Below are 12,471 nucleotides of genomic sequence, written 5' to 3'. Positions count from 1 at the left end.
ACAAGACTACTACCTTTGATGGCTATAAGTCCTTCTTAATAATAGTAGATGATTTTACAAGGTTTACTTGGATATTTTTGTTAAGGTTGAAATCTGATGTTTTCTTGCATATTAAGAATTTTTTGTCTCTTTTAAGGAATCGGTTTGCAATAAATGTTAAGGTTGTTAGAACAGACAATGGTACAAAATTTGTGAATTCCTTATGTCATGATTTGTTTACTCAGTATGGAATTATTCATCAGAAATCTTGTCCGTAGACCCCTCATCAAAATGGTATTGCTAAGAGAAAACACAGGCATATCCTTGAACTCACTAGAGCTATAAAATTTCAAGCTCGTATTCCCTTAAGATTTTGGGGTCATTGTATACAGGCTGCTGTTTACATCCTAAATAGGTTACCATCTACTGTTCTTAATAATCTATTCTCGTATGAGAAACTAATGAACAAGAAACCATCTCTGGTGCATCTTAGATTATTATGATCTTGATTTTTGCTAAGATCTTAAATCAACATGATAAACTACAATCTAGATCAAGAACTGCTATTCATATGGGATATTCTAAAACATAGAAGGGTTATATTTTGTATGACATAGAAAATAAAGTCTTCTTTGTACATAGAGATGTTATATTCAAAGAAGATGTCTTTCCCTTCTTAAAGATAACATCATCTACAACTTTATTTGCTCCACCTATATCTGTGTTTGAGGACAATGTTGCTACAATTCATAGACCTACTAACAATGCTCAAGTACCTAAGAATTTAGATATCTTACCTACTGATGGGAATGTGCAAGTTCCTGAAAATCAAAATGAAGCTCCTGAAAATCAAAATGAAGCTCCAGGAGGAGTTCAAGATGTTCATAATCAGTTACCAGATCTAGCTCTAGAGAATGCACAGCCAAGAGTGTAACCAAGTTCTAAACCTCTCAGATAGTTAACTAGAGGGAAGCATCCACTTTGTTGGATGAAAGAGTTTGTATCTCTTAATGTTCATGATGATGTTCCATTTGCTATGTCCAAATATATATCATATGACCACTTATCTTCTGATTATAAAGCCTTTATCTCTGCAATTTCAAATACTACTGAACCTAAAACTTTTGCAGAAGCTACAAGAGATCCAAAATGGATGGAAGCTATGCATGCAGAAATAGATGCACTACAGCAGAATCACACTTGGGAACTGGTTACTTTTACCTGATGGAAAAGTTCCTATTGGGTGCAAATGGTATTCAGGATCAAGTACAAAGCCAATGGCAAGATAGAGAGATACAAAGCAAGATTAGTAGTTAAAGGCTACAGTCAGCAGGAGGGCATAGACTATCAAGAAACATTTAGTCCAATTGTAAAAATGATGACAGTAAAGACTATTTTAGCTCTGGCAGCAGCTAGAAAGTGGCATATACATCAAATGGATGTGTACAATGCCTTTCTTCAAGGTGATCTAAATAATGAAATCTACATGAAGTTGCCACAAGGAATTCAAAGTCAAGAAGGCAGTAAACAAGTATGCAGACTTACAAAATTCTTGTATGGATTAAAGCAGGCTCCAAGGCAATAATCAAATTTAGGCTCCAAGGCAATAATCAAGTTTAAGTTTCAACAAAGCCAGTATGATCATTCTTTGTATATAAAGAAAACTAGAAAAAAGGTTCATAGCCATATTGGTCTATGTAGACGACATGTTGATCACTGGAGACAGCCTGGATGCAGTGGCGGAAACTAAGGCTGAGTTGCAAAAAGTTTCAAGATGAAAGATTTAGATGAACTAAAATACTTTCTTGGCATTGAATTTGCAAGATCAGAAAAAGGAATTCTAATGCATCAAAGAAAGTGTGCATTAGAATTAATATCAGAGTCTGGATTAGATGTTGCTAAGCCATTTCACACACCTATAGACATCAGTGTCAAGCTGACAACCAGAGAATATGATCAACATCTAAAAGAAACTAGTGCTCAACAAGACAAACAAGCTAGCAAGAAGACAACATGTGAAGAAGATGAAGTATTACAAGATCAAGGTGCCTATCAAAGAATAATAGGAAAGCTGCTCTATTTAACAGTAACAAGACCTGATATCTCCTACAGTGTTCAAAATCTAAGTCAATTCCAACAACAACCAAAAAGGTCTCATATGGAAGCTGCTCTAAGTATTATAAGGTATATCATATCACAGCCTGGAAAAGGAATTTTGTTAACTAGCAACAGACAAGATACAATCACAACATATTGTGATGCTGACTGGGCTGCATGCTCATTCTCAAGGAAGTCTATAACTGGTTTTTTGATCAAACTGGGAGGTTCTCTAGTGTTATGGAAATCCAAGAAGCAGTTAACAATATCTAGAAGCTCGGCAGAGCCAAAGTATAGAAGTTTGGCAAATACTGTGGCTGAATTAACTTGGTTAACTGGCTTAATTAGAGATCTTGGAGTACAGCTGAAACTGCCTGTATGTGTTTACAGTGATATCGAAGCAGCCATCCAAATAGCAGCCAATCCTGTGTTACATGAAAGAACAAAACACATAGAGATTGATTGCCATTTTATAAGAGAAACGATGTAGCAAGCTTAATCAAAAATAAGTATTTGCCTACAAATGAGCAACCGCCTGATGTGCTTACAAAAGGGCTCAACATAATTCAACATGAATACTTGCTGACTAAACTGGGATTGCTAAATGTGTTTAATCCAATCTAGGCTACTTGATGTTTATGGTATCTAGCTTGAGGAGGAGCTTTGGAATATAAATTACATTGTATAAGGGTAGTATAGTCATTTTACTAATTAGTATATAATTAGAGTATATGGAGTTAGTTAGTTTATTATAAATATTATGTACATGGCATTTTGAGCCTAACGGCTACATTCATGAAATGAATATTTCTCTCTTCCTCTCCTCTTCTCTTCTTCAATCATCTTCTCCTTCTTCCTCATGATCTCTCTTCTATAATTCATTAAATTGTTCAATTATAACCTATCTTCCTCTCAGATCTGATGGTTTGGTTTAGGCATAAAAAATACTAAAAGAGACAAACAAACATTTAGATGATTGACAATTTATATTCATCGACTTAGACGCATTTATCTTATCCCGAGCCGCCACAATGTCGATAAACACCAAGTAACAACACACCTCTAGATTAACAGATAATTAGCGGTTGATCATTAAGTATCAAATCATGCAGTAGTAATTTTTTGAGTAATAGTCTTTAATAGAACACTAACTCATCAGAAAATATTTGTAATAACAAATAGTACTTAATAAATATCTAAGAAAGAAAAAAAAATAGCCAATGATCGTTCAATCGCCAAACTTGTAAGTGAAAAATTCAATACATGATACCTCTATTTGTGCAGTTAAATCAAGAGTTGTAGCCGACAATCTTCTCATATATTTTGTATGATTTGTTATTGATTTCTCAAACTTCCTGATGGCATCTCAAAAAGGTGAAAGTAAGTTAGTGAATTGATAATTAAATATCATCAACACGATATGAAATACAAAAACATCAACAGTCAAGAATATCCACAAAAGAATACGCATAACATGATATAAGAGGAAATATAATAAAGTAAATAGATGAATAAATGAAAATCCAGAATTTTTAGAGAGACTTCATGTGATTAAGGCAATTATGATGCAGATGCTTGCCCTGTATATATAGACGACTGAGTATGTTTAAAGTGTTTATTTCCTAGTAGAATTGGTAAGGCGCCTCTAAAACTTCAACATTAGTTAGGACATGTATCTGAGTTCTGAAACAGCGTGTTAAGAAGTTGATTAAGATTACAAGTTGAAGTTGACAAATTCACGTAGAAAAAGTTATAAAATTACAATTTTATCCAATATGGAGTTATTTTTATCAAGATATAATTTAGCTTTAACGGGTATAAAAGTCGATCAACATTTAGAGGATATTTTCGTCGTTCAACATTTAGTAAAAATTATTCGTGTTTTTAATATATGTAAAGTAGATAGATAGATATATGTTCCACTATACCAAATACAACAAATATAAATAGTTACGTGACAATTGTCATAATTTGACAAGTGTAGACGGCGGATTTCACTATCATCCAACGCAGCACTTGTAACTCGTTATTATTTGAATTTGGCCATGACTATTGACTACACTTACAATTTAGAATTAATGAGGTCATCGTTTGCAAGGTTGAACTCTGGCCATACAGATTTGTCCACTATTTCAAATTTTTATTTGGAAATTCAAAGTTGAAAATTTATTTTTGAGAAGCATTCCAAATAAGGACTTCACTTGCAACTTTTCAGTAACTTTTTTTCCCCAAATGTCCAAATATTTTTTTTTTTTTTTTTTTTTTTTTTTTTTTTTTACTTCCAACCAAATAATGTCCAAAATTTGTCTACTAAAAATACAAAACAAATACCACAAGACACAAGTAAAGAATGAGGCACCAATTATGGACCACTTCCCAAAAAGTTCCATTAGAATATTCCATTCCTCCCACCCCTATCCAATGAAAGCATCTTCTGATCTTCATGAGTGGCCAAAGTTCAAGGCAAAGAAATTCCAAGAACCTAAGCTTTATTAATGTCCCTCAATAGTTTGGTCTTTGTAATCTACTCTCATTCATGATGGCATCATACTAGTCAATAAGAGGAATGTTGTTGCTTCCAAGAGTGGGCCCTAAATGTTGATAAATGAAATGAGTAAAAATTATGGTAGATTGGGAATTAATCAGCTTTTCTAGAGATAAAAAATCGTTAAATCATTTATTTTCATCTTAAATATTGAGGCGTAGTACTTGCTACATGTGTTGGTGAGAGGTAGAATATACCTAATAAAGTAGTAGTAGTTCTTTTTTTGAAGGTCGATTAATCCCGGTTCAAACTGAAAAATCCCACTTTAGGGGCAAGATACTACTTATCAAAAAAGATTTCATTCTCAGAGCTCAAACCGGAATCGAGATGGAAAACTAATTGACATGTGTACAAGTTAGTCCAAATATTACTGCTACAAAATAAGCAAATAAATAAGAATAAGGCTTTTATAGTGTTTTTTTTTACAAAATAGTGGAAAGTACTAAATATAAGTCTTAGTATATATCTTTTGTAAGCTACATGCTTGATTTTTAAGGAGAAGAAATTTTATATCCTTAACTGCATCATTCTAGATCAGCAAATTTGCTCATGTTTGTGCTCTTCATTTTTCAAAAAATCGGTACATTGATTTGCCTCCCTCTAAATATGTTTAATGGTGTCCTTATTAGCTTCCAACAAGTATTTACAACCTCTAATAACAATTCTTGGCGAGTGACATTATATCCCTCTTTTGATAAGCTTAACAGCCAGTAGGCAATCTATCTCCACTTTTAAATCTTTGTATGTCACGTCTTTGCTAATTATAACCACTCTATCTATATTCATAATTCAGTAACCAGGCTTGAAGTAGGTTTTACCTGAATTAAGTATCTCGACGTTTGCTTTCCTTGATCGTTTTGAAAGAATCTTTCAAAATCAGATCTTTAATTTGTATCTAACACTATCATCAATATTTATTTTATCTTTCATGTATAAAGTGGAGACTAAGCAATAAATTGGCTTGTTAGAGAATACAAATCTGGGTAGGAAATACTTCTTGCAATTTCCTTTAACATACTCTCTCTGTCTGAATTTATGTGATACACTTTCCTTTTTAGTCTATCTAAAAAGAATGATACATTTATGTATTTAGAAATAATTTAACTTAAAACTTTTCCTTTTACCCTTAATGAAATGATTTACAGTCACACAAATATCTGTGGCTTGTATTAGACCACAAGTTTCAAAAGTTTTCCTTTCTTTCTTAAACTCCATACCTAGTCAAACTATTTCACTTAAATTGGGACGGAATGGATAATTTGGGAGAGAATAGTGGAGATGAAGATGAGGAGAAGTGTGTCTATCATCGAGAACCAAGTCGGATTGATGCTGAGATGATTGACTACAAAAGTCATTCATCTCGTAAGAAGATTAGTGGAGCAGATAAGGAGAGGAAGAGGGACTTGCACATGGTGTTCATTGACCTAGAAAAAGCATACGACAAAGTCCTAGAGGGGGTTCTATGAAGATGTTTGGAGGTTAGAGGCATATTTGTAGCATATATTAGGGCGATTAAGGACATGTATGAGAGATCTAAGACCTGAGTAAGGATTGTGGGAGGTAACCGGAGCACTTCCCATTCGTGATGGGGTTACACCAGGGATTAACCCTTAGCCCCTTCTTATTTACCTTGGTGATGGATGAATTGATGTGGCATATCCAAAAGGAGTTGTCATGGTGTATGAAATTTGCATCTGACATAGTATTGATTGACGATACACGTGGCGAAGCTAATGATAGGCTGGAGGTTTAGAGGCAGACCCTAAAGTCTAAAGGGTTCAGGTTGAGCAGGACAAAGACAGAATATATGAAGTGTAAGTTCAGATGATGTAGAAGTGAGGGTTGATACAAAAGTTGTCTTCAAAAGAAAAAGTTTCAAGTGTCTTCATCAATAATTCATGAAAATGGAGATCGGTGAGGATGTTGCACATCGTATTGGAGTGGGGTGGATGAAATGCTACTCGCATCCGGTATCTTGTGCAACAAGAAAGTGGCACCAAGAGTTAAAGATAAGTTTGAGTGGTGTTAGACCAGTTATGTTGTGTGGGGAAGACTGTTGACGGGTCAAAAACTCACACGTCTATAAGATGAAAGTAGCGGAAATGAGAATGTAGAGATGCATATTTGGGCATACGTGGAGAGATATGATTAGGAACAAAGCTATTCAGGACAAGGTGGGAGTATCCCCCGTGGTGGACAAGATGAGGGCAGAGAGTCTCATAGATGCACGGATGCGCCAATAAGGAGGTGCGAGAGGTTGGTTATGGTGTGTACAAGGAGAGGTAGAGGTAGGCCATTGGAGAGAGGTGATTAGACAGGACATGACACATTTGCAGCTTACCGAGGACATCACCCTAGATAGGAGGATATGGAGATCGCATTATCTTAAATATCGACCGTTATTATTAGCTATTGTTTTCTTTGATTTGATTATCGTATTGTTTATTGTTGTCACTGATTTTTTTTTCCGTCACATTATTTACTTCTTCATTACTATATTTTCTTGTTCAAACATGCTTTGAAAATGTTTTACTCGACTCGAGGGTCTTCCAAAAACAACACCTTCACAAGGTAGAGGAAGGTGTGCCTATACACCGCCCTCTTCATATCTCACTTATGGAATTACACTGAATATGTTATTATTATTGTTAGTAATTTCCTTTAACATAATATGTAAATTGTCGGCATGTGAGTTCATCGCTTTGTACACAACCTTCAATTCTAACCAAAATAAACCAATACATCAAAAACAGAAACTTGATAGACATCCCTTTTTCCTCCACCTCAGCACTTCACCTCTGAACTTTTATTAAAGGGAGGGTTAAAGATTCCTCTTTCATCTGAAAAAGAATAGAAATGCAGCAGCATCAACTGCATAATCTGCCTTGAAGGGAAACAAATACTAGTAGGATTCAATCAGAATCCAGCTGTATTTCTCCTTTTTTTGAAGCATCCTTGACCAGCCAGCCCCCCACCTATATCTAAACACTAAAACCCTTTTATCTTCCTCCACGTTGTTCTCTGTTGCATCTCTCGTCATACTAAAACCTGAAATCATTACTTTGGTCAAAGGTCAAAACCTGCACCTTTCTTCACAAACTGAATCCCTTTCATTTCTCTCTTTGTCCACATAAAAATCTGGTCCTTTGTCCCTCTCTGCTCTTTATTCTGCTGTTTAAAATAGTAAGCAAAAAGAGATCATCCATTCACTTTCAACAAAACTTGCTCATCCTTGTTTGCTCAAAGCATTCATTTGCATCCACTGTTCTCATTTCATTGTAATTAATTTGAGATAAAATATCATTAAATTAACTTGGTTTAGTGAAAACATCAAATACAGTCAAACTTTTCTATAACAACATCGTAACATGAACATGACTGTTATAGTGATATGTTGTTATAAAGAATAACTGTTATAAAGAGGTATGTTGTTATAGAGAATGACTGTTATAAAGAGGTCTTATTGTATGTGCAAATTTGGACTCGCCCACCACCAACGAATGTGACAGGATGAATGATATCCATTCATCTCAACTTTATCTAGTATTTGAAACTCTTGCTGCAAAGCTTTCCTTTTAATCGATTTAACGCGATGCAAATTCAAATTTAATCACTTTCAGCAAAACTTAAACTTAAATCACTTCTTGTTTTCACAAAACAGAGTCATTTGCATCCACTCTTGTCACTTAATTGTGATTATGAGATAAATTATCATTAAATTAATTAGTTTCAAAATTAAATCACTTGGTTTAGTGAAAATATCGAATACGTGTAAATTTGGACTCGGTCATCGACAAGGAGTGTGGGAGGATGAATAAGACTGCTCCAACTTTAACTATATCTCTTTTAGTGGGTTTAACGCGAACAAATTCAAATTAGTCGGACTAATTAATAGTAAAAACAGAGCACCCATTCACTTTCAACAGAATTTATTCACCCTTGTTTGCACAAAATACAGTCATTTGCATCCATTTTTGTCACTTAATTGTGATTAATTTAGTTCAGTAAAAACATCGGGTAGGTGTAAATTTGGACTCACTCACCATGGCGAGATGAATAAAATTCCTCGAACTAACACTAGGATTCTAAACTTCCCTTTTAATGAGTTTAACACGAAACAAATTTAAACTGGTTAGACTATTTAGTTTCGTTAACCAGTTAAAAGAAAGAGCTTAGACTAACTCACTCCATGCTCTTTCTTCAATGTAACGGTTAACATCTGTTCCCGCTCTTTCCATTTCCCTCTCATACTATATCTGATACAGTATATATATTACTCCTCTACACCACAACCCTTTCAAAAAAAAAAAAAAAAAAAATCCTTACACAAAAAAAACACATCTCCATAATCATCATCTCTCTTTCTTCTTCTTCTTCTTCTTCTTTCATTTCTCTGCAATTCTTGAAAACCCTTTACTCCAACAAAAAAAAAAATGACAAAAATCGACGCTCTTCGTCGATTCCTTCTCCCTTGTTTCAACTCAACACCAACCTCCCCAACACCACCCCAACTCACCATCCACACAAAAAAACGTCTAAGCACTTCTTTACGTGACGATCTTGAAAATAAACAAGAAAAAAACTCACCATCAGAAAATCAAGATTCTTCTTACCCCACCACCCCAACAACCCCTACCCCCACTGCCACGTCACTCTCTACTGCACCACCACGTTCATCCAAAACAATGGTCATTGGTACAATATTCGGTCAACGACGTGGTGGACACGTGTGGTTTTGTGTACAACATGATAGACTCAACACTAAACCTTCACTTCTTTTAGAACTTTCTATTCCAACAACTACACTTATTCAAGAAATGAAATGTGGATTAGTACGTATTGCACTTGAGTCATCATCAACTGATCATAACAACTATGAACTTAATAACTGTCCACTTCATTTAATACCTATGTGGACTTTGTTTTGTAATGGAAGGAAAATAGGGTTTGCGGTTAAAAGACGGGTGAGTCAACAGACCAGAATGATGCTTAAAACAATGCAGAATATGACAGTCGGGGCGGGTGTGATACCATCGGGTTTGGTTTCGGGTCAAGAATGTACTGCTACTGAAGAAGTGTTGTATATGAGAGCTAACTATGAATGTATTATTGGTGGTGCTGATTCTGAGTCTTTTCATTTGATTAACCCGGATGAGGGTCCGGGTCAAGAATTTAGTATTTTCTTGCTAAGGTCAAAGTGAGGAACAATGAATATTATTAGTCCCATTTCTTGGAAATACGGAAAATTTTTGGGTTTTCTGATATTTTTTTGGTCAAAAGGGGTTTTCTTGTCAAAGTTCAAGTTCAAACATTTGAGAATTTTTCAATAGTTTGTGGAAAGGACAGCTTTGTGTAAAGAAAGCTAATTTTTTTAATTATTCCTTTTAACTTTTTCCAAGTTTAGCTTAATCTAGTTTAGGCCATTCTTTTTTCTAGAACTCTTGGGGTATGAGAATATGTAGCACAAGAAATGTTAGCAATGTATGAGAAAAGAGTTAGTTTTGGCATAGGATATTATATTCTTCTGTATGATGTTAATTCCAATATGATAGAGGAATTGAGTTCCTTCTTTTGCTACTTATTGTTCTTTCTTATTAGTATCTGTGTTTCATCGGAAGGATATGGTTCTGCTTGTTAAATTATTTGCTGAAAGTTATTGCTAGATAATGTATAAACAAAGTTGTGAGGATTCCTTATAATTTGTTTCGGAAGATTATTTAAATATATACTTAGGTGATCAGTCTGATTCAAGCAAAAGGGGTTTTCATCTCACCGGTGCAAGTTCTAGTTCCAATTTTTGAGGACTTTTCAATAGTTTGTGGAAAGGACAGCTTTTTGTAAAGAAAGCTAGCAATTATTTTAATTAGTCCTTTTAACTTTTTTCAAGTTTAGCTTAATCTAGTTTAGGCCATTCTTTTTTGTTCTTTTTCAAGAACTGTTGGGTTATGAGAATCTCTAGCACAAGAAATGTCAGCAATGTAGTATGAAAAAAGAGTTGGTAGTTTTTTTTTTTTTTTTTTTTGGGCATAGGATTATTATATTCTTCTGTATGATGTTAATTCTGATATGACTGAAGCAATGAGTTTCTTTTTTTGCTACTTATATTTCTTTTTTATATGTTTCTTCAGAAGAATACAGTTCTGCTTTGCTAAACTTATTGCAAGATGCTTAATTTATAAACAATATAGTGTGGATTCCTCATAATTTGTTCTGGAAGATTATTTAATATACTTCAGTGATTAGTCTGATTCAAGCATGTAATTGATATCTTGAATTATCTTCAGACATTGGGTGGTTGGGAATAATTTAAATTATAGCATATTTATGGTATATTTAAAGTAGAAAGGTGAGGTTAACATTCGAAAGAGGCTATACTAGGAAAAATCTGCAAGAATGCCAAGGTCTATATTTTCCTTGTCGCATTCCAAAAAATGGGTATATCAACAAAAACATATATCATCCGGATTTGGAAATTTTCATTAAGCAAATTTAAAGTATAAATAAGTAAATATAAGAAATAATTAAGAAATTTTAACATATAGTATAAATATATAAAATAAATTAACTTATTGTAATTTTTCGACAAAGAAATATCAATTGAAACCCCCACCCCACCCCCCAAAACAAGGTGATTCCCTCGGTAGTACCATCAGAAATACAAAAATATACTACTTCCATTTCAACATTCAATTTCATGATTCTTTTGACTAGATTCCCTTCTAAATTGCTTGTAGACTGGAGTACCTTTAAACATGAGAATGCAAATAGTTGCAGACAGCAAGATTTTGTTATTGACAAAGACTATTATGGAAGTATACTTCTATAAGTAGAGTTCGTTTTGAAACAGGAGCACTATTGGATTTTTATTATGACTTTGTTCTTTATTTCCTAATAAAAAGCTTTCATCGTTCACAAGACTTTGCCTGTTTCGCATTAACTCACCATTTGTTAACTATTTCTCAACTAAAAATGTAACTACTCTAAACGATAATTCAAAATATAACTACTCAAAAGCAACAAAATAGATTTGACTTATCCGAATTGAACTTTATGGGTTCTGGACTCTAGGACAACGACCTCAAATGTTATAAAGTTTGTTCTGAATTTAATGAATTCTTAACACATATATACGATATTGTGTTAAAGCCGTTGAATTTTGATTATCCATATTTAGAGCTTAGGTCCGCCCCTACAACCCGAGCAAACTAATAAAAGGAACTTGACTTATCCAAATTGAACGATAACGACTTAAAGCTAAGCCTATCACGAGCATAACAGCCTCGATCCTTGATCAACAACGAGGAGCATCTCAAAGTATGGGATAAAGGATTAAGCGTTTTGACTGTAGATTTCTTTTGACCTGCACTATTTAACCTTTGGACAGGAAAGAGGATCAGACTAAGGCTGATTGAAGACTAGGAATCTAGAAATGAGATTTTTTTCTTTTTGCAATGACCAATATTGCCATCATGTGGCTGCCTTCCATATGTGTCAATTCTCTGTTACACTTTAAAGATGAATGAGAATTAGTCCCTGTTTGGTTTGACAACCAAGTTTACTAGACCTGTGTACTGGTCCTTGTGACTGGTCTTAAAACTTGTGATTTATCCACTTTTTATCGTTAAAACGTAAAATGTTATTTTTTCAATATTAATATATTCATCAAATATACTTAGAGTTCAAGTTTAAAGTTTGAGATTTTATGTTTTCTCTCATTTTTCTTTTTACTTCTCTACTATGTCCAAATATACCTCATCTTCAAATATATATCTCTCAAGAGACCACTTGGCTCACCTCTCCAAGTCACAACTCACACAACCATTCAATTAACGTTATATAGAATTTATCAT

The 12,471-nt window shown here is 34.0% G+C and overlaps 1 protein-coding gene across 1 annotated transcript; it reads left to right on the top strand.

Annotated features, from left to right (window-relative positions):
• The first annotated feature begins 8,817 nt into the window (after positions 1–8,817).
• LOC132058476 (protein MIZU-KUSSEI 1) lies at positions 8,818–10,886 on the top strand. The gene has a single exon (XM_059450964.1). It carries the CDS (start codon positions 9,055–9,057, stop codon positions 9,820–9,822), a length of 768 nt encoding a protein of 255 aa, XP_059306947.1. The 5' UTR covers positions 8,818–9,054; the 3' UTR covers positions 9,823–10,886.
• The last annotated feature ends 1,585 nt before the right edge of the window (positions 10,887–12,471 follow it).

Source organism: Lycium ferocissimum, chromosome 5 (genome assembly GCF_029784015.1).
Source record: "Lycium ferocissimum isolate CSIRO_LF1 chromosome 5, AGI_CSIRO_Lferr_CH_V1, whole genome shotgun sequence".
Classification (NCBI taxonomy): Eukaryota; Viridiplantae; Streptophyta; class Magnoliopsida; order Solanales; family Solanaceae; genus Lycium; species Lycium ferocissimum.
Note: the sequence above shows the minus strand (reverse complement) of the source record. Positions and strands in the feature narration are given on the sequence as shown.

Bases quoted from the DNA above. Each gene is read 5' to 3' on its own strand.
- LOC132058476 (XM_059450964.1), top strand. From the start codon at position 9,055: ATGACAAAAATCGACGCTCTTCGTCGATTCCTTCTCCCTTGTTTCAAC.